This window comes from Drosophila willistoni (genome assembly GCF_018902025.1).
Source record: "Drosophila willistoni isolate 14030-0811.24 chromosome XL unlocalized genomic scaffold, UCI_dwil_1.1 Seg141, whole genome shotgun sequence".
Taxonomy (NCBI): domain Eukaryota; kingdom Metazoa; phylum Arthropoda; class Insecta; order Diptera; family Drosophilidae; genus Drosophila; species Drosophila willistoni.
This window is the reverse complement of record NW_025814052.1, coordinates 1,703,254-1,726,533: the sequence shown is the minus strand read 5'-3', so window position 1 is coordinate 1,726,533 and position 23,280 is coordinate 1,703,254. Positions and strand designations below refer to the sequence as shown.

General features: G+C 36.3%; 2 protein-coding genes across 2 annotated transcripts; both read left to right on the top strand.

Moving 5' to 3' along the window:
- Positions 1-3,100: 3,100 nt before the first annotated feature.
- Positions 3,101-19,545, top strand: LOC6648517. The gene is made up of 5 exons (XM_023179576.2): positions 3,101-4,030; positions 8,677-9,175; positions 9,783-10,135; positions 18,480-19,412; positions 19,479-19,545. The coding sequence occupies exons 1-4, from the start codon at positions 3,130-3,132 to the stop codon at positions 19,349-19,351; spliced, it is 2,625 nt and encodes an 874-aa protein (XP_023035344.1). The 5' UTR covers positions 3,101-3,129; the 3' UTR covers positions 19,352-19,412; positions 19,479-19,545.
- A 1,672-nt stretch (positions 19,546-21,217) lies between these two features.
- Positions 21,218-23,280, top strand: LOC6648516 (pH-sensitive chloride channel 2). The gene is made up of 3 exons (XM_023179577.2): positions 21,218-21,739; positions 21,797-22,303; positions 22,370-23,280. The coding sequence occupies exons 1-3, from the start codon at positions 21,310-21,312 to the stop codon at positions 23,104-23,106; spliced, it is 1,674 nt and encodes a 557-aa protein (XP_023035345.1). The 5' UTR covers positions 21,218-21,309; the 3' UTR covers positions 23,107-23,280.

Below are 23,280 nucleotides of genomic sequence, written 5' to 3'. Positions count from 1 at the left end.
GTTAAATGAAAAGTTTATCTTTTATACACTCTCAAAGGCGGAAAAAGAAAAATTAGCATATTTAGAGTTACAGAGTATCGTATATCGATAACTTAGAAGCTTAGTGCAATCGATATAACCAGGGGTATCAAATAATACAGGGCTGCAAGAAGAAACATAAGGTATTTTCAACATATAGCATACAAGTACATATGCACTTTAGCCGGCTCGAATTCAATCTTCCAAGAAGAAGATTATTGTCCGTATAGCTCTTTCAAGAATCACCAAGTTCTATCATCAGCAGACTTTGCTCATGCATTTATGCTATGTGCTCAACAATAAGCCTTAACTTTGTCGGGTTCTCGATCGATAAAATAAACAATGATTACTAAGGTTTATAAAGAAATCATTTAACGTAAAATTATATATGCTTAACCCTGCCTCCTCCTTTTATTAAATAATGGAAAAATTATGTAATAAAGTCGACTCGTCAACTTTGCTATAACATGCCACCATAAGAAAACAAAATTTCGAAAACTTTGCGAGGTTTTGCCTCTGCATTCTTTATGACCGTGTTATGGCCCACATGGTGAAAAACGTTGCTTGGCTATTTGCAGTTTGATATAAATAAGATTTGGTAGGAAATAGATAACACTAATTAGTGTTTTTTATTTCATTGTGGTAGTGTTAAAATTCCGGGAGGCAAATGATTTTTTTTCCAAAATTTTAAAGATTTGTGATGTGAGCTCATCCCAACAAGTTTCGGAGATCTATGGAGGTGTTCATCCGGACAGACGAACATGACTAAATCGACTGTGATACATACATACTTATAATAGTTTATGGGGTCGAGGCGGATCGGCTCAGATCCTTCTGTCTGTTACGTACATTTTGGCAACTAAAACATTTCATCCTATTGGTGCATGGAGTATAAAAGTAATGTATTATACAATTTTTTTATAGCAATTTGTGGCTCCTAAGCTTACCATATATATGTAACGAGTTTCATCTAAATTGGAATATCACACATGAGTAGCTTTAGTTTCAAAATTTCTTAACCAATTATTTGGTATTTCCATTTAGAAACATTTGTTTGTTCTTCTTCTGACTAACCTAGAACTTATGACTAAAATAAAAGCCTAAACCTCGTTTAGATGTTCCAAATCAAAGCTATAAATTACCCACTTTTAGCTAATTTAGAAAGGTGTCAATTTTACAAGACCTTTGGCTAAAAACAGAAAACATTAAGCACTTTATGAGCTACATATGTATTTGTATCAAAAATTTTAAAGATTCTTCTTCATAGACTTGAATGTATTTTGTTTAACACTTCACTTTTGAGGAGTTGCACAATAAAAGAAGCTGTCAAGGTGAACATTACTTCTGCCACGCCCTCTTTCACTCTCTCACTCTCTCTCTCTCTCCCTCTCTCTCTTTCGTTTGTGGCACAAAAAATTGGAGGATGAAAAAAACGTAAAAAAAACGATGATGCGTTTTGCACCTTGGTTGGGAGCATACAAAATGCACAACACATTGCACATTGCACATTGCACTTGAACTGAATTCCCTTGTTGCTGATGTTGCCACTTTGTTTCACTACCTCTACCCTTCATTCCCACACCTCTCCAGCTGCCTAGATTGCTTTTTCGTTGTTTTGTTTGTGTGTTATCCTTTTGTTTCGTTCTTCATTTCATTTCACTTCTAACACTTGTAAGACACTTGACGCGCCTTTTGACCGCCTTCGTCGACAAGGCAAACGCCCTAACTTATGCAGCATATTTCTGTGTGTGTGTGTGTGTGTGTGTCTGTGTGTGTGGGTGAATGTAGGTGTGCAGGAAAAACCGTCTTAATTGCCACACGCCTTGGCATTTTTCATTTGCATTTTTCTCTTCATTGCCTTCGTTTGTTTGCATTGTCTCAACGTGTTGAAAGGCTCTCTAATTGGCTGCCAACTGAAACTAAGCACATTTTAATTTTACTTGCATACAAAATAACATTAATATGCAAAACTAAACTATTTGCAAATCGATAAAAGGCTTACAGACTGTAAGTGACGAGTTCAAATGGGGGTGTGGGGTTAAGGGGAAGTGGTGGGTTATAATCATCTTCAAAGCGTTTTTCAATTGAGACGATTAATTTCGGTTAATTGCAACTTAATGAAAATCATTCAATTGCTCAATTGAGTAAATTTCTTCATCTACACACAGGTGAGCATGTGTGTATGTGTGTGTGTGTGTATGTGTTTGAGTAACTGTTAAGCTTATGCCTTTGCTTATGTTGGAAATACCACAACTGTGAGGAAGGAATTTTGAATCAATGTAATTGAAAGGCCATAATCTGATCGTTTCACATTGAACAATACCTACACATACATACATTCATACATCTACACACACACATACATACATACACAAATATATGTTAATTGGTTTACTTGAAATCAAAGCTGCATAAGAAATTGCTTCCTAAGACATTGGCTCGTCTGTTTTGAACATTTTAGATGCCACAAGAGCCACAGACTTGCTCAAGCTTAAAATTTTATTTATTGTATTCCTTACAATTGATTAAGTAAGTAAGCCTAATCAATTTATTTCTCAAACAATTATCTCATCAAATATTTTTGAAACTAATTTTCAAAATCAGTTCAGTTATGAAGTGCATTCAAAAGGAAATTACTGAGCTATCAAAAACAATTGAAATAGTTATCGTTTAGTCGATTTGTTGTTGATTCATTCTTCTATTAATCATAGTCATTCATATTCGAAATACTCTAGAAGCTATGAGGTTTGTTGTTGAGCAATGTTTTCGTCATGTGAGGCAATCTTTCTCGTAATTCAGAACCGATTTTAATAAAACAAAGTGCAAAAGATTAGGACTAGATTCGATTTAAACTTTAATCTCAGACTATCATGCATCGAATATCTTCGTCGCCTTCAAAAGTAAACTACTATGTTTATACTTTATATTCGTATTGAACGTTTGCCCTTTCACATTTTTCAATCTTTTTTCTTTTTAGTCAAAACAAAAGTTTTTTCATGGAGGCCAAGCTATAAATTTGTATTAAATATTTGTTGTTCACACTTGTTGCTAATCGCTTTTTTGACAAAAATCTTATCTTTATAGTGATCAAGTCGGTGGACCAAATGCAAAATGAATTCAGAGAAACCGCAAATGCAAATGCAATCTGGACCGCCTCCGCCGCCACCGTCGCAGCTAACACACGGCTCCACGATTGGAGAGAGTTATGGTGGTGGAGCAAGTGGTGGCAGCAATATACATTACGCAAATATACCAACTTCTTCGGGCAGCAGTTATGTTTCGATTGGCATGTTACCCAGCAATGCAACGCCGATGGCGATGCCGTTGCCTTTGCTAATGCCCAATGCAACAGCAACAACACCAATGACATCGACAACGACATTCAAAACGACACCATTGCTGCCAATGCCAACATTGGAAGACATTGAAGTGGCAGCCAACCCACAACCCACACAGCAAACGCAGCAAGTAGTAGCGGCAGCAGTAGCAGCTGCACCACCACCACCACAACCACCTGGCATACTAAAATATTCGGCACCTATGCAAACTGTTATGGGTTATATAAGTGATCTGCCGCCTATAACTGCCGATAATATATCAACAGTGACCACAACAACAATGAGCAGCAATTGTGGTACATTGAAGAGTAATGCCAAATTGTTGCCACTTCAATTGGTGGCTGCTGCACCAACAAATACAACACGTAAAGAGCCATCGCCACCACCGACATCACAGCAACAGCAGCAGCAGCAGCAGCAACAGCAGCAACAACAACAACAGCAACAGCAGCAACAACAACAGCAATCCCAACAACAACCACAACGTCAGAGACAACGTCAAGCTGGCGGTTGGTGCTCCTGTTTCGGTTCAAGCACCAGAACCAGAGAGGTCAAAACACCGCCTGGCTATACGACCAAATCAAAGAAACGTAAACCCACATCACAAACTGTATGGTCGGCCCTGCTTACCAATTTGGGTATTTGTATGCTTCTGCTGGCCTATACACTACTCGGTGAGTATTTTTGACACTTGTCCCGAAAATATAATAAATTTAATTCCAAAACTATCAGAGGCGAGAGACTTTTGTATATGTATGTATGGGTGAATTCAAAAATTGAACACATGCGAAAACCTCAAAGTTTTAAGCTACGACACAAACTATTCAGAAATCAGCCATCATAATCAAACCGCATTTACAATGAGTTTTTGAAACAAAACTCATAAAATTTAATCTTCATATATATATTATAGTATTGACCAACTTACGACTTAATTCGTTCAACTTTCATTCTTTTTTGGCTTGATTTAGTTGTAATGTGCAACAAGTTTTTAGCATTGATGTTATGGCCTGAACAGATTTGTTAATAAAAAAAAGTTGGCTGGTTCAATAGGTCAAACAAAAAACTGTTGTCCAACTTATCTTGGTTAAGTCATTTGATCAAGATAGATACAAAAATGTAGATAGAGATACGCACAGATTTATAAAAGAGAGAAATAAGGAAATAGAGAGATTCCATATTCTGTATTCATTCATTTGTCACTTGATTTATTATCTGCTGTTGCCTTTTTCCTGTTTCTTGCCTTAATTAACGTAGTCATTTTGTGTTGCTCTTCGATTTCACTTCGTTTCATTTGCTTTTCCACTTACAGTTTCACTGTGTCTCTCCTCTGTGTGTTTAAGTGGGTGTCTCGTATATGGCGCGCGTGTGTGTGTGTGTCCGTGTCAAATCCAGAAATATAATAACTATGTATATATGTAGATGTATATAGAGTTACAGGCACCGGTACAAGGATGCTTAATGTATCTTGTCACAAGGTTCGACGTTTAAATTAACCAAAAGCCGCTGCCTCTGCCGATGTCGCTGACGACGCCACACAACAACATGATAAATTTAATTAATCATTTGCCACTTTTGCGCTGCCAAGAACAAACGTCAAAATGGCGGCCACAGGACTGTCTGCCTATCTGTCTCTCTGTCTGTCTGTCTGACTGTTTGCGTTTCTATCTAGGTGGGCTTGTGTGTATTTATATATATATAGCATACTTTCCAGCGCTGTCATGTTTATGGGCTTGTATTAGAAAACCAAACGACGACGACGAAACGACGAAGACGACACAAAGGACGACTGGTGACGGCTGTGCTGACACAAAAGTCTGGCAAGAGACAAACATGCAAAAGGCAACACATGCTTAATATAAATACTTTAAACAAATCGAAATACACCAAAGTATGTGAGTGTCTTTGTGCGTGTGCGACATCTGTGCAAAAAGTTGGCCTCTGTCTATAAACATACACACAAACACACACACACACACACACACACACACACACATGTCAAGGGCTGCTTTAAGACATGTTAAGGCCCTCGGGGCTAAAATAAATAAAAGACTTATCACCTTTTGAAATATAAAACTAACAGGTTAAGCAGAATTTTTATGCAAGGTCTTACTACAGATAGATAATTGGTCAAAATATAAGCTAAATCGATTAAGTAAGTATTTGATTTCATTAATCAATGTTGGTCTGAGAAGGTTCTTTTTAATCTAACCAATCCAAAAAACAATGAATACAAATTACATTACATTTGCCTGTTATGGCTATGTTCTCACCTACATATATCAACAAACATGAAGCAAAAAGTGAGCAAAAGCTGCTTTTTTTAAGCACTGTAAAATCACAATACCATATCAATGGTTCAGCACTAGAACTAGTTGGGAATCACAGCTACATAGACGAAGCAAAAAGGGAAAGCATGGCTTACAACTACAAAAAGGAATGCGAATTTTTATGCAACTATAGGATTTTCACCATAGAGATCGGTTTAGAGAGTTTAAAAGGCGCTTAGTCCGCTCCTGCATATGTCTGTCTGTGTGTGTGTGTGTTAGTGTGTGTAACAGAGAATTTGCTTGTTTCAGGACATCAACAAAATGACACAAACAATTATTTAACTTTCGCTAGGCCGTGCGTGATGGTTTTTTCTTTTTTCTTTATTTTTCCTGTGACGTCACACGTCTGACAGCTGCCGCCGCCACCAACGCCGCTGCTGCTGCTGGTGCTGGTGTTACTTCCTTTTCCTCTTTGTCACTTTTTCAATGTTTTCTCTCTCAACTGGCATTTTGCAATGCTACAACAAACATTTTACTTTCAAGTTAATGCAAAATATTTCACCATTTCACCAAACTATTGGAAACCCATTTAACTCATTGCAGAGGATCAAAATTAGCCACAAAGAAAATTTGAGGATCGCAAAGAAGAAGCAAGTTCATTTTGTATTTTCTCTTGTACATTCTGTCCACTAGTTACAGCCAGACAAAGCTCATTTTCCTGGAGCATTTTATTCTTTGTTGTTGCTTTTTCTTTTTCTTTTTTTTTTTTTTGTAACTTTGACATGTGTTGGCTTTTGCCGCCGACATCAACTCATCATATAGAACACACATGGAACATTATTTTGAGGAAAAGCAAAGCAACACACACACACACACACACGAAAACAAAAAAGTGATGGAATGGGGGGGAATAAAAAAAAAAAGTTGATGAAATGTAAGGGAAAAACTTTTCAAAAACTTCACAAAATGTGCCACATCTGTGTGTGTGTGTGTGTGTTAGTGTTTGAGTGTGTGCAAATGGTTGATGGCATATATGTATATGTATTAGTTGCCAAGCATTAACATTAAATGACTGACAGGCATCAACATGGAATTCTGGCGGAAACAAGATGAGAACCCATGTCAAATATCAGAGAACTTGATTTCAGTCTTTATTGGCAGGCGTGGCCAGGGACCACGCCTACCAGTGTCCAAAAAAAAATACATCGAATACATACATTTGTATTTAATTTACACACAGCTAGAGAAAATGTCATAGATTGTTCCCATAACCCTTATCAAAATCTAAGAAAAATAACAACAAATGAATCATTTTTCCAAGCATTCTTTTAAACTTTTTTTTTCTTATTGGCAATTCATTTATTTTTCAATATTCATTAAATACTTGTGAAGCAATCCAAATTTCCTTTCAATATCATTTCCTCACATAAAGATCTTCTGTAATTTATTGAAGTTACAGTCAGCACCATAATTACATGGACATAATTCGTTTTTACAAATTATTAACAAGTATTGTTTCACTTTTAACTGACTTAAATATAACTGGAAACTTTAGTGTTTGCCGTTGATTCTAAATGTATCCCTTTTGCTCCAATTCAATAATTTTCAATAAGTATTCAAAAACACGTATAACTCATCGAAGTAATCGTGAGTTTGTAAAAATACTTCTTAACTGCACATAAATCATCACGAAACTATTGTTGGATTATTATTAAAATAAAATAAAAACTTCATTTGAACACGATTAATCTTATGATATGCAATAATCGATTATTTTTCTCAAGCAAACAATTTGTGTAAACAAAATGTTTTTCGATTAATCGATTATTTGCTCAAATAATTGCCTCTTGGTATACAATATTATAGGACCCAGAGAATGTTTTTAAAATATAAGTCCAAATTTGAAAAAATTGTTAATTGTCGATTCATTTTTTATTGCCATCAATAAATCTAATTGAAAAGCAATGTGAATTTTTGGATGTTGGCATTTACAAAATAAGAATATACTCAAAATATCAAAGAAGCTAACATCGGCTATGCCGATACTCCATTTTTTATGAAAATGTTTCTTCTGGAGCTATATGATATAATGGTCCGATCCTGATTAGCTTCATACTTGATCTGCTCCAGATAATAAAAAGCACAGAACAAAAATTTCAGCCCGATATCTCTTAAGACGGCTGAGTAAAACGCATACCCACAGACGGACGGACAGACGGACATGGCTATATCAACTCAGCTTCTCATGCTGATCAAGAATATATATACTTTATGGGGTCGGAAACGTCTCCTTCTGTGCGTTACAAACATCTGACCCTCTGCAAGGGTATAAAAATGGTTTAAAGTCTGCCTATGAATAGGAAATATATATAAATTTTAGAAATAACTTTAGAATATTTGGTTAATGCAATGGAAGTAAACTTGTTATAGAGTGTTTAGTATTTCTGCACGGAATTCAAAATTAAATTACATTTAACGATCTCGAAACAGCCCATTCAGTCCAAATACTTTTGATTGGTATGAGAACTTCCCTTGTTAGTTAGTCCATAATTAATACCTCGATAACCGCTTCACTGAATATGGGCAAAAAGAAATTATTTAAAAGATTCTATAAATTTGTAAAAAAAAATTCACCACTTTAAAATATTTTAGAGAAATTAAAGAAATCTTAAACTCTTTAATTTAAATTGTGAATAAATATTACTTGAAACAAAGTCATAAATTACGTTTACATTGAAATTGAGAGAAATGATTTTGATTCCAGTTTAATTAATATTTGTTCAACTAATTAACCAATATTTTATATGAAATTAAATCTCTAGAGAATTTTTGCTACGCGAATTTTGTCTACACGCGTGTTTCGTGTTTTTTTTTTTTTGTTTTGTTTGTAAATTCGCATTGCTGATCCAAACGAATGATTTGTTGGTTGGTTGCGTTTTTCCAAACCAAACCCTTTGGGTTTAAATAATGCTGATGTTCTGCCTTTTCTCACTCAACCATTTTTCTCTTTCTCTCTCTATTTCTCTCTGGGTTTTTGTTTGTTTTTGCAGGCTCCTTCATATTTCTAACCATAGAGAATGAGGACTCGGCTCTGCTGCATCAGCAGCATACTTTGGCCAGCACCAAACGCAACATGGCAATGGCTGCCAACGGGAACAGCATCTTTCAACAACAACAGCAGCAGCAGCAGCAGCAACAACAACAACAACAATATCATCATCATCATCAGCAGCAGCAGCAACAACACCAACAAGGACAGCAACAACATGCAGACAATGACACGATGGGCGCTGCAATGGCTCACGGATTGGGCCTTGGGCATGACCACGATGGTGGCATTGGGATTGGAGTTGGCGTCGGTGGTGGCAGCGGCTCTCCTTTAGCGTCATCCAATGACTTTGTTTATGGTGTAGATGAGGCTGACCTGGAGGCTGGAATGCCACAGTTTGCCTTATCGCCGGATACTTATGATGTACGACAGCGCACCATTGAGAATATCTGGGACATAACCGTATCCCTCAATATACTTTACAAAGAGAACTGGACAAAGTAAGTAGTGCAATGCTTTCAATTTGCAACAAAGAACTGGATACTTCTTGTTATTTGGTACACAAATAGCAAAAGTTTAACAACAAAGCGTATTTTAGGGATGGGACTATGGAACATTCATTGCAAATCTTTAATAAATTTAGTAATCTATAAAAAAAAAAAAAAACTTTAACGATATGCAGTGATAAGTAGTTTCGATTGAACTGTAATCGAATATAATATCAATATACTGCTAAGCGGTTTTCAAATATCGGTTATAAATTGAATTTTTTGCCTTTTTTAAGGTCGTAAATGAGCAAAAATTATATACAAAAGTTCGTAATTTAATTGGCTGTAAAATGAATGCTAAGAAAATCAGAATTTAAGTCAGAAAACGTCATTAATTCGTGGCCTCGACTGTTTATCTAATACACTTAACGAAAAGGCTGGCTTTAACAAGATTTTGACCGTCATTTTTTCCAACGTAGAATTTTACAAGTTTCAAAAGAAATTATTATACAAAAACCTAGTTCTTAGGAGTGATTTGGTTTGGTTTTTCTGCAAGTTTAATTCTCTTCATACATTCACTGTCTCATGTTTCTTTCCTTCTTTCTCTCATTCTCCATAGATTAGCCGCACTTGAAATTGCCAAGTTTCAAGACCAATTAATCAAGAGACTGAACGAGGATGTTATGCTGCAATTATCACACGACGATGTGGCCAACGGTGGCCACGCAGCCATGGCCCCAGGCAATAGCGGAGTCGGTCCGGTTCCGGGTACAGGTTCGGTCCCCAGTTCAGGCAACAATCCGGCCACAGAAGCTGTGCTCCTTCATACACACTTTCATCATCATCGTGGCGGCGGTGGTGGTGGTGGCGGTGGTGCCGTTGGCGTTGGCATTGGCGGAGTGGGTGGGCCGCCACATGAGTGGAATTTTGCCAAAGCGTTTTTGTATTCGCTGACCGTTTTGACCACAATTGGTAAGTGCTAGTGGCCTTCTTGTTACCGTATGACTATGCCTGTGAATACACACAAACCAGTGTGTGTGTGTGTGTGTGGATGAGTGTGAGTACGAGTACAAGAGAAAGAGCAAGAGTAAGAACAAAAAAAAGACAGAGACAGAGAGAGAGATAGAAGACAGTGTGCCTGTGGGCCATAAATTTTATGTACCACCAACGGAAATTTGTTTTACTTGAATGGCGAGAACGAAGTGCTCTCTTGTTTGCAGATACCAAAAAGCAATAGACACAGGCACGTGAAATGCGAGGGCAACAGGGACAGGGGTCAGGTCTGGTCTGGTGGTCTGTCGGTCGGTCGGTTTGTCCGCCTGACCGTCCGTCTGTCTGAGTGACTGGGCTATAAAGCATTGCGCCTGACCCGTACATACACCTTTTGACACCATCGCATGACTGCATTCATTTGGCTCCCGGTTGATGATGTTTCTGATGATGATGATGATGATGATCTGATCCCATTGGCCATGCTCATGCATGATAAACTCCGATTTAAAATCGCAAAATGCAGCAGTAGCTTACTAAAGTAAAGTGCCCTTAATTGATTAAGAGCCAACACAAAATTTGTCTGTCTATGTATGCGAATATTGAATGAAACACATTGTCTTCTAGCTAATATACCTAAAACTCAAAGAAAATTCGTATAAAAGAACTTTTCAACACTGTTTCGAGTATAAGGAAAGAGTATAAGGAAGAAAGAAACGAAAAGTTAATAAAAGTAACTTTCTATGAGTCGTTCAGATCGATTAGACGGATTATCATTTTATATTTATTCAGTCGACATTCTGAAGATTTATATTTATCTGATCTGTTTGAAAGATAAGTACCTTTATTCCATTTAAATCAGACCTTTAATTCGTGATTTAACCAATACTATTTAGGCCTTCAATCTGTTGAAGGACACTTTATTTTTAAACTCGAAGAAATGTCATTGCCTACCTTAAGGGGCAATCGATTTAAAGAAAAGTTATCGATTCCCTCAAAAAATGTAGTTGGCCACAGTCGCCTAGTTGTTTTGATTTGTCCTCATTTTTTAGAGGTGAAAATGGTTTTTCTTCTGATAATAGACAAAAAAATATTGAACGAATGAATCAAGACTTTTGTCAAGTGTCTATTAGGTGGTAAGCGGATGAATTGAATATTTCACACATTTTTACAAATTTCTATGATGTATCTACATATGTAGGCATGTGTGAGGAATGTATGGGCTTGGTATCTTTCAATTGGCATCTAAATACATCAAAAAATAAAAAAAAAGGGGGGAATAAAAATAAAAAGTAAAATACAAATAACCCTTCAAACCTTACCATCCTATTGAAAAATTTTTAAACACTGAGTGGCTGCTGCTTTTGTTGCCAGTTGTCAGTTCCCAGGAATAGACGACATACACATACATACATGCTTACAAATACACATACATACATAAATATGTGTAGATATTTTTGCTCGGTAATTTCGTAGGCTCACCCAAAAAACAAGCCGAAAGTCAAATATTGATAGAGCAAAACAACAAACGAAGCTATTTGCTTAGCCCTCAATGGCCAAGACACAAACACACACAAACATACACATATACACATGTATATGAACAAACATAAATACACACACGCACACACACACACACACACACACACACACACACACACATGCACATACAAATTTCCACTTGTGAAAATGCTATAAAATAAAATTTGCAAAAATTTTCTGCTGATCTTGGCAGTTCCAAACCAAACCAAAGAAAAAAAAAAAAAAAAACGAAAAGGCCAGAAAGCAAATATAGGGACAACGCCTTCACCTCCGCCTCCTTACGTTGCCAACCACCCATCCTTCCTTTCAAATGCATAAAAAGCCGAAATGGCATGAATAGAAGGAGGGAGGGGGGCAAGGGAGGCGTTGCCAGTTTGCAATTGCGTTAGTCAGCAGACTGTTGGGACATTTGTATTAACATGACTTCCTGCCTTCTTCTTGTCCTTATCCCTCATCTATGTCTTAGCATTCCTGGTTCTGGTTCTGGTCCTGGTCCCTGTCCCAAATGCTTGTCCTTGTCCTTCTTCATTGGTCCTTGTCCTTGGCTTTATATTATTATTATTATCATTGTTTTTTGTGGGTTGTGTATTTCCATTGTTCTTCAAAAAGTATGATTATTATTATTAGTCCTGGCCAACCAAAAAAAAAAAAACAAAAAAAGGACACTAAGCCACTTCGCCATAGTTTTTTTTCCCCCTCTACTATACAAATACATTCAAATACCAACTTATATATAGAAAACATTGTTTACATATATAGATTAGAAAACCAAAATTTTGGGTAGATTTGCTGAGCAAATAAATCGCATACGAAACTCACCTGACATCAGTTCCAAATAATAGAGCAGGTCCTTCAGATTTCGGAGGGCTAATCCACTAGACACACTGAAATGTTATGAGAATTATTTCAAATGTGAATAAAGGATAAGGATACAAATTTTACAATTTCAAAAGGTAACAATTTTGTTTTCCGTGAAAAAAATTCGTAATTTTTTGGTATATTTCTGTTTTAAGACTGTATTCGTTTTTACTCGTTTGATATTCAGGCTTGACACTTGAAACTTGTGATTAAACATGAATATTCATAGCTTATATAACCAAATGAGTGATTAACTTATTCAATCGAAAGTTTTATGTGATTTAAATACTTGCCATATTTTGTTTTTAAAATAAAAGAAAAAGCAGAAAAGATTTACAATATAATCTGATTACAAAAACTAAAAATGAGTACTATTTTTATGACTCAATTCTTTGTTTATTTGATTAATTATACGTTAGCACTTGAGTAGTCATTCGCCTTAGTCTTATTCTTCAATTCTCTATTTTTTCGATTGAATGAATGAATGAGTTCGAATAATATGTTGGCAGTTGTATTCATTCAGTTTGTTTGAATTTTAAGCCTTATTCATTCGATTCATTGTGTGATTATATGAATATGAATGCATCAATGCAATTTTCTGAGAACTTCTATGAAAAAATTCAAAGAGTTTTATATTTCTAGCACAAAAGATTCATTTTGATACCGATAAAAATTCGTTGTTGTGATTCAATTCGATTCAGTTTACATTCGAACACATTGTTTTCAAATTAGTTTTGAATCCACATTCTAAGAGTTTTAAATTTCTAGCACAAGAGATTTGTGTTTGAAGATTCACTATGATATCAACAAAGTTTGTGAAAGTTTTTTGTGATGATTCAATTTCATTCACTTTGAATTCGACGGGTTTTAAAATTGGTTTCGGATCCCCATTGCCTAATTCATGGACTTTGCCCTATATGTATATGTATATGTGTGTATGCATTATGCTATAAGGCTTTCGCATTCTTATTGGCTAAGGACACATGTATGTAAATGTAATAGAGAAACATCTCATGGTCCATACATTATGTTACCATAGTACCATAGTGCGTGTGTGTATGTGTTCTCTATGATTGTCTTGGGCATAAATGGAAATTTATAGGCAGTCACTACTGTCGGTGGCAAACAATAAAATACGTACTTTCCACATAACATGAAAGTCTATTCTAGACCCAAACCCAGTCACAGGCACAGCGTCAGCCTCAGTTAGGGAGTCAGAATTGGAGTTGGAGTCGGAGTTGGAGTCGGAGTTGTAGTCGACAGGCAAGGGCCAATCCCTGGACAGCAATAAGACAAGTAATTTAGTTGCAAAATAATTTTAAATTTCATTTTCCATTTTGCACACAGCAAAAACTTCACTATCATCAATTGCGCATCTTTCCCATTCCCTCTCTCCACTGCTTTCTCTCTTGCTATCTCTGTCTCTGCCCAAATCCTTGCCACCTCTATTTCTCCTTGGCGATTTCATTTCAAGCTTCGCCATTTTATGTTATGTTGTGGCTGTCGATTTGGTTCCTTTTTTCTCTCCATCTCGCCCTCTTTTATCTCTCCTTCTCCTAGTCCTGTGTCTTTTGGTTGTCGGTTTAGTTTTTTATTTTTTGTTTTGCACCACCAAAAAAAAAAACCATTAGAAGGACTAGTTGTTTAACCCGCATTAAAGTTGTAATACGCCATCGATAAATAATCGATGGACTTTTTATTATCGATAAATGGATCTTTGCATATTTAAAGACAAAAGTTTACTTATACAATTTATGTTAGTAACGATAAAAAAAAAGATTTAGACGAATGCAAAATATTTTATCCTTAATCTTAATGTAAAAAGCTTTCATCTAAAGATTTGATGCAACTAACTTAACTTTCGATATCGGGTTTTGCCTATCACATTCAGATATTCTGCAATTCGGGTATTTGGGTTTGTAAAACATGCACCCAAAAGTATGCTACAGGAAGTCCAAATAGTTGTTTTTACATTTCCAAATGATACTTCTTATTTGTCCAGCAAAGGATCGTTTGATCGCTCAAAGGACTCTTGAGTTATTTGCTGGAAAAATAATTGCTTTAATCTCAGCTTTCTAAAGGACTTTTCAGAATCTGTTGTCTGACAAAAGATCATTTAAAATACAAATAAAAAGTCGTTTAACTTAATTACTCTTTTGCTTTTTATGCAAAATTGCAATTGATTGCTAGTTGGCACTTCCAACTATTGATATCTACGACGCAAAATGTAGTAGCAATAGTTTTAATTATGATTTATCTACACAAACTGAACTTTTCCCATATCAACAATATCTCTTTAAAGGACCTGTTTGGCTTTCTCTATTTTGCCTTTCTCCCACTCTCTCTTTAGTTCGCTCCTTGCTCTTCTGTTCAGTCTTGGTTGACTGCATTAAGCCAAAAATGTTTTGCATCCCCTCACGGCCTTACCCACAATCAATTCATTTTCCTTACACTTTGTTATTATTTGCAACCCAAAAATCGGAGGCTATTAGCAACTTCTCTGGAAAGTCAAAAAGCATTCAACTCAAACGCATATAAAGAGACACAGAAACAGTCACACACACACACACACCCAACAGATAAATAAATAACACACATACACATCATTTGGATGTGTTTGGGTCTCAATATTGAAATCTTTCAATATCTTTCAATAAAATATGTAGATGCCTTCATCCCATTCTAGTCAGCCAAATTGACAGCGCGGCATCTGAATTTTACAGCTTCAAGCTTCGGGTCAATGCCAATATTATTAGCCCCACGATTGGGACACACACACACACACACACCCACAACCAGGCAGACAGATAAACACACACACACACACACAATGTGAATTGCGGCATTGCGTTGGGTACAGTGGGTCCAATGGTAGACCAAACATTTTGGTGCTACATAATCTCAAAAAAAGTCAAAAAGGCTATTAGAAAAGAGTTTTTTTTTTTTGATCTGGTTCATGTTTTTGTAAATAATGTTTGTTGTTAACCTTAAAATCGAGGCCTAACCCAGTAATCCGCAACATTTGCGTTTCAAATTCGAATTCAGCTACCATTATGCGACTATTACTATGATGTACATGTTGTTAATTGACATTTAAAGTATTATTAGTAAATGTTTCAATTCTATATATAAAAATATTTCGATCCGTAATAACGCTCTTTCGGAGGTGATTTTGATGGTAAGCACGATGCTTAAAAGATCATTTTAACAACAAATATTCTTCTTAAAGCTAAAAGATAACCCCTGGTAAGGACTAAGCATTTCATAATTCAAAACTTCGTTTTTTTTTACGAAATTTGTTATAAATTTTTAACTATACCTTCTCATTTAGGTTTGGAAAGTAAAACCTTTGAAAACGATGGGTGAAGTAGTTTCCGCGCTAGACTTGAATATGGACGTAAAGTTTTGTCCACGATCATTTGTCAGTTTAGCTTCGAATACTAACATTTCTCTTTAGAAATTTAAAAACAAATTCAATTAAACTAAAAGAAAGAAATACAGTCGAGTCTCGATAATTCGAAATGGCAAGGGAACAGAATTTGTTACGAATTACAGAGGGTTTTCCATTCCAACGAAGCCTTTTAAGGGACCAGCAGTATCTTACGAAATATTGAAGTTTTCTATTTAGAAGGGTACGAATTATCGAGACTCGACTGTAAATAATACATTGGCACTCTCTTTAATATTGTAAAAAGAAGGAAAATTAAAAACAAGAAAAGACAAAATTGTATAAAAAAATGGCTTGTAATAATGATAATAGCCACAAAATATTGAACCACTGTACTTTGGGGTGTCCCTTAGATCCTGAGTCGTGTATTCTGAGCTGTCGTCTGCTTTGTGACACATTGACGTTCGACTTTTCTTCTTTTTTTCTGATTTTTTGGTGGGTGGAGGGTCTAAGGAGTAGGTCTGAGGAGGATTTCATTTAAATTTGCTGTCAACGCAATTACATGCTTACTACGAGGGGAGAGGGGAGGGCCAACGCATGGCACTCCGCGTAGTGCTCTATTGGCAAATCCTGTTCACCAGGATAAGTTTGTGTGTGTGGGTGTGAGTGTGTGTTTGTGTGTGTGAAAGCGCAGCGTAGGTGTTTTGTTTCCAGCCTAAAAACGCTATATCAGTCGCTCATATATATTATATATATTTGTATATATGTATTTATGTACTTACATGTGAGTGTGTGTGTATCTTGATTGATTCAATTTATTTATGCTGAGAGTTTTCTTCTTCTTCTTCGGCTTCGTTTTTGCCGTGGCTTAATGGCTGACAACCGACCGCAGAGTATGTAGAGAGGCAACATTTGTTCAATAAAAAAAAAGAAAACAGATGAAAAAAAAAAGAAAACCTGTCTGTCACGGCAATAAACCGCCACGCCCTCAAATTCACATGTAAAGAAGAAATAAAAAAAAGAAATATCAAAACCGTCGAACAATAAAATTAAGAAATTTTTGCAATTTATGCATGAGACACCTGACGACGACCAAGCAGAACGAACCACAGAGGGAAAATCGGCAACATGGAGCATACATAGGGATATCCTTCCTGCCCCACTCCTACACTCACACACCCCACACACGCACACACACACAGTGACATGGAAATGTGAACCCTTAAGCTTGTTAAGCATTTTTATTGCCTTTTGCACATTGTTTAATTATTTCCTTCGTAAGGCTCAAGACTTCAAGATTAATAGGAAAATGTTAGCAAAAGGAAGCAGAATCAGGAGAAATAATTAGTGAAATGGATTGTTGAGTGGGTGGTTGGGTGGATATATGTCAATAACTCACAATTGAATTTAATGATTGGGGGGGCAATAAAAATTTTGATAAAAATGTTCCACAAATGAATTTTCATATAAAAGTATGAAATTCGAGAAAATAATCCTTATAAATGAAGGAAGTAAGTCATCTTGCCGGCTTCGGAATACCATGCACTAGGTGAAACAACTGTTATCAATTTATAAGTCCAAATATGTATGTATGATGCTATCTTGCTCACTCTGGTTTCCTTGAATTGTGGCGGCGAGAGTGGGCTTGGCAAGAATTTAAAACAAACATGATATGATCATAAAGGCTGAATTTGGTGATCTTAGCTGCTATAGTCACTCAGAATATACAGGGGCGAAAGTGGGCGTGGCAAACATTTTGAAATAAACTAGATCTTCGAATTAGGATTCAACAGAAATACCAAACTTTACAGTTTTGGCATGCCATCTCACTTACGCTTTAATATATGAGAAAACCCAATAAGAATGCATGCTATCTCACTTACTCTCATAGTACTCAATAGGCAATGACTTAAGGAGCGCGGGAAATGCGAAAATAAATGCTAAATACATATGTATGTATACATATATGTGTGTATGTACATATATGTATTTATGTATGCACAAAACTAATAAATTATAAACAAACTAACTATCGTTCCCAAAGGAGTCTTAAAATTATATATACCTAGTGACCTGAAAAAGTATTTAACAAAATTTAACAGTTGAAACGACAAATAAATGAATAACGGCTTTTAGCACTCTTCAGTATTTTTTTTAAGATTTAGTTATGCACTTTAAAACTTTAGCTTTAAGAAACGCGATTAGAACTGTGTTGTTGTGGGCATTTTTGTGTTATGTCAAATGCAAAAAAAAAACCGAATTTGGCTAAAACTTACAATTAGTACTAAGTTTTACGAGACGAAGAAAATTACGTTAGGCTTTAATTGAAACTGAGTTTGAGTGTGTGTGTGTGTGTGTGGCAGTGAGAAAGATCGTTTGTGGCATTGCCACCTGTTGTTTGCCATGGCCGCTATTTAATGAGTTTGTCGTTGCCACTTGTTGAATAAGATGGCCCCTATTTAATGATGTTTGGCGTTGCCACTTGGTTTTGTTTTCATTATTCTTATTGTTTACTTGATTTTGATTGATCATTTTCAGGCTATGGGAATATTGCGCCACGCACCACTCTGGGACGCATTGTTACACTGGCCTATGCATTTTTTGGCATACCTCTGACATTGGTATATCTTAGCAGCACGGGCAGCATTCTGGCGAAAGTGGCACGAGAAGTCTTCTCCAAGGCATTGTGCTGTTGCCTGTGCTCCAATTGCGGCTACTGCTGCTACGACGAGAAACGCATGGCAGAGAAGGAGCGCCGCATGAAACGTAAACGGCAGCAAGAAGAATTACGGAAACAGCAGGCGGTAATGCAGGAGCCATATTACGTTCGCGATGTCTATCATGCCACACCGGAGAAGCAAGCGGAATTGGGTGGCGTTGGCGTTTCAGCAAGCGTTGGACCGACAGGTCCTGGTGGTGTTGGTGGTGGCGGCGGAAGTGGCGGGACATCACTTGGTCCCGGCGATATTGATTCACTGAGTGCTAGCGAATCGCGCGGCTCCATGCATGGTCTTAGCATATTGGCACCCATTTTACTCTGCTTTTCCATGATGATCATTTATATTGTATTCGGAGCAGCTGTACTTTATCGTTTGGAGAATTGGCCCATTGTGGATGGCATTTACTTTTGCTTCATGAGCCTTTCGACCATCGGTTTCGGTGACATGTTGCCAGGCCTGAGAAGGGAATCGAATGCCACCACTTGGTTCTGTTCCGTATACATTATGTCCGGTATGACATTGACAGCCATGTGTTTTAATGTCATACACGAAGAGATTGTCCATCGCATACGCATTGTGGTGGAATTCAAGAAGACTAGTGTGACCAATGCTGGCGTTGGGGCCGGCAGCTCTATGATGGATATTACAGGACATGAGGAAGGTGGTCAATATTATGTGCCAGCTTCCTGACACTACGAGAAACGTGGACATCTCTATCAGCGTAATCCCACCGAAGAGACCCTGGTGACAGGTGTGTACCCCCTAAGAAAAACTTAAAAAGGTCAACTCTCTAATGTTCTGTCTCTCTCTTTTTCAGATACACCCACATCACTGGTGCTGAAAGACTATGTTAACCATGAGTTGGTGCCCATTTTAACAATGGATCCAAATGGTGCACGTTTGGCAGCACCTGCATATACGCCCACTGCAGCGGCAGCAATGCTTGGTGATGTCAATCCCTCACCCAATAATCCCAGCTGTTTGGCACTACCCAACGATGGAGGTGGCATGGGTTATTCAACATTAGCAAGTCCATTAATAGATGTCCTGACGCCAACAGCCACAACTCAGGCATCTGGTGTTTACACACTCGCCGAGGAAACGGAAATGGAATTGCAGGCCGTGCGCACGGATTCACAGCAAGTGGAACGCATCTAAAGACCGAGAGAATGGGTCACAGCGAAACAAAAATCGGAGCGGAGTAGCAATAAAGCGACTCACCAACGAAAGTATTAGTACCAGTATTAAGTAGTAGGATTAAAAATAAAACAAGAACTAAACCTTAGACTTAGTCTTACAACAACAAAAGAAATCTGTACATTTTGTTTGTTTTTCATGTTTTGCTTTATTTGTGAAACCCTAAACGAGACGAAAAAAAGTATATAAAATTTAAGTCAAGAACTATCATTGTATATAGAAGAAGAAGAAGAAGAGACAAATATTTTCCATAGTCCATTAAGAAGATTAAACTAAAGGATCGTATCATTATATAGTCAATGTAGCGTAATATTATTAATAGTTAATGTACAATTTTAATGAAATTCATTTTACTCAAAGTAAATTCTTCAAAATTTCTAGCATTCTCAGTGAAACAAAACTTAAAAAATAAAAAACCAAAAAAAAAAAAAGACACTTCACAACGTTTTCCAACACTTTCGATTTGATTTAAGCGCCAAAATCCATGTTCTAAAGAAGAAAAAGAAAAAAAAAACAACCAAAAATAATAATTAATAATTATCCATACACATACAAAAAAAAAAAAAAAAACGCGTACAACATATGGTATACTTAAATACTTATATGTATAAATATAAATATCAATAATAGCAAAAGTAATTATTTTGTTTCGATGTAAGAATCCATGAAATTCCCTCCCCTCTACAGTCCAACCCACAAGAATTATAGTATTACTAATCGGTAACACAGTCACTCACACACACACACACACACATTTTATACGTAAATCAAGCTTAGTAAATATTCAAACTAAATATGATACTACGTACATATAAATATATAAAATCTATGGTAAACCTAAGTGTTGTTTTTTTTTTTTTTTTTTTTTGTGTAAATGTACTAAAAAGTATAATTGAAAACGAAAGTATATGATGTAAGGAATAACTATGCATACATATTATCAATGAATTTAAATTCATCAAATTAAAAATCGAAAAGAAAAAAAAAGTAACACAATTACACGTTTGAACTAACATAACAAGCAAGATAAAGTAAAACTTGTCAGAAAACCAAAACAAAAAAAAAAACTCTTTGTAAATGTTACAATATACTCCGAATTGTACATTTATGACGGCAGTAAAATTAAAATCAATAAAAATATTTAAATAAGTAAAGATGTTAAAAACAAATTCTATGGTTTATCCATTTTTCGGTTCTTAGGACCCATCGATTTATTGATTTAAAAATCCGTAGTATTTATAACTGAAATTAATACTAGGAAAATACTAACGAAATAGTAATACTATTTTGATTATTCAAAACTGTAGATTTAAAGAAAATACTGGCCAATATTTGCTGATTTACCAACACTGTAAATCGTATGGCCATTTTGAATTTACCGCTAGAAAGAAAACTGTAGGGCTTTTTACGAAAAAAAAAAAGAAAGAAATAATTATTATTTAAATTGCACTATGAATTGGTCCCTGATCATTTCAATACTATTAAATTGTCTACGCCCTGGCTTAAGTATCGTCTTAAATGATGATTGCCCAACACTCTCCGATGCCGACAGTTTGTCACAGACACAATTAATAAATCGTCTGACACATGGATGTCGCTATGATCGTTTGGAGCGACCCATTACATATTCGGTGACAGGTCAACGTTTACCGGTCGATGTATATATGCGGGCATATATATATTTTATGCAAAATTTAGAGGCACACGATTTACAGTTTAAGATCTATGCTTTACTGCAGATGCGTTATCTGGATCCTAGACTGGCATTTCGTAATGTATCACCAAAAAGACGTCAGCCCATTATGGGAGAGCAACAGTTAAGGGATTCCATATGGATGCCTCATATATTTCTAGCAAATGAAAGAGATTCCAATACTTTGGGTAGGTAGAATCCAAATAAAATTTCAAATTATTTTATTCTCCCCCCCTTCCCCATAGGCCTTACGGAGAAAGATATTTTGACTTCAATCTCACCGGATGGCACCGTGATTGTGTCGAATCGCATTAAAGCCACACTATATTGTTGGCTAAATCTGAAGAAATTTCCATTCGATGAGCAACATTGCTCCACAGTGCTAGAAAGTTGGATGTACAACACCTCTGAATTGGTATTACATTGGGAACAGAAACGTCCGATTACCTATGATCCGGATTTGCATTTAACTGAATTTGTATTACAAAGTTCATGGTTCAATGAGACGGTGATCAATGCTGATTTAAGTGATTTACGGCATGGAGCATTCGCTGGCAATTATAGTTCGCTTAGCTTCACTGTCCATCTTACCCGTGTAGTGGGTTTCTATTTAATGGACTATTTTCTACCATCTATGCTAATTGTGGGTATTTCATGGGTATCATTTTGGTTACAAGCGGATCAGGCACCGCCAAGAATCACCTTGGGCATTAGCACATTATTAACATTTATTACACTCGCCTCGGCACAGGGTAAGTCGTAAGAGAACAGGGCCAACAAAAAGATCATCTGACTTATATTTGTGTGTTTTTTTACAGGAAAAACTCTACCAAAAGTCAGCTATATTAAGGTTTCGGAAGTTTGGTTTCTCGGCTGTACGTTATTCATTTTTGGCAGCATGGTGGAATTTGCCTTTGTTAATACGATTTGGCGTCGCAAACAGAATGTGCCGCTCAAGAAACTAAATAGTAAGCACATTTTAAAGTCCACCATATCGCCACATTTGCTTCGTCGTCGTAGCCAAAATCATGCTCGGTCTCGTTCCTTTTCGGGTAGCGTACCTCGACAATCAGACGCAATGTCCTTAACTAGTGCCAATGCGCCGTTTAATAATTATCTAACGGTCAATTTACCTATTACAACCATTACCGAGGGCCAAGTCTTATCTCATCAGACAACTAGGCAAAAGAATATTAGTTTTCAAACATCATCAAGTCGCAGACTAGAGGTGGCATTTATAGAAAGTGCTTTGGATGATAATACTGCAGCAAGCACAGCGAAAACTACAACTACAACACCTGCTTCAGCCCCATCAACTATTGAGGCAACACCACAGAGTCATCCACCCACCATTGGTAGTTGTAGTAGTATTAATAACAATATTAATATTAATAATAATAATCCAGATAACAATTTGGAAATGGATTATAATGGATGGACAACATTGACATCCCAAGAGATTGCCATTTGGATTGATAGTCGGGCACGCGTTGTATTCCCGGTGGCATTTTTAATATTCAACATGTTTTTTTGGACATTTGTCTATTTCATTTAAACAATTGTCAAATGCTTTACACAATGTTTTGTTTCCTTTTAGTAAAGCTTTCGTTTTATTTGTTTTATGTGCAAGTCGCTGTCTCAGTAGTCGATCTTTGTTCTTAGTATTGTAATTTGATGTTTGTTTATTGTATTTCTTTCGCAATTAAAATTGTTCCAAACTTTAAATCTA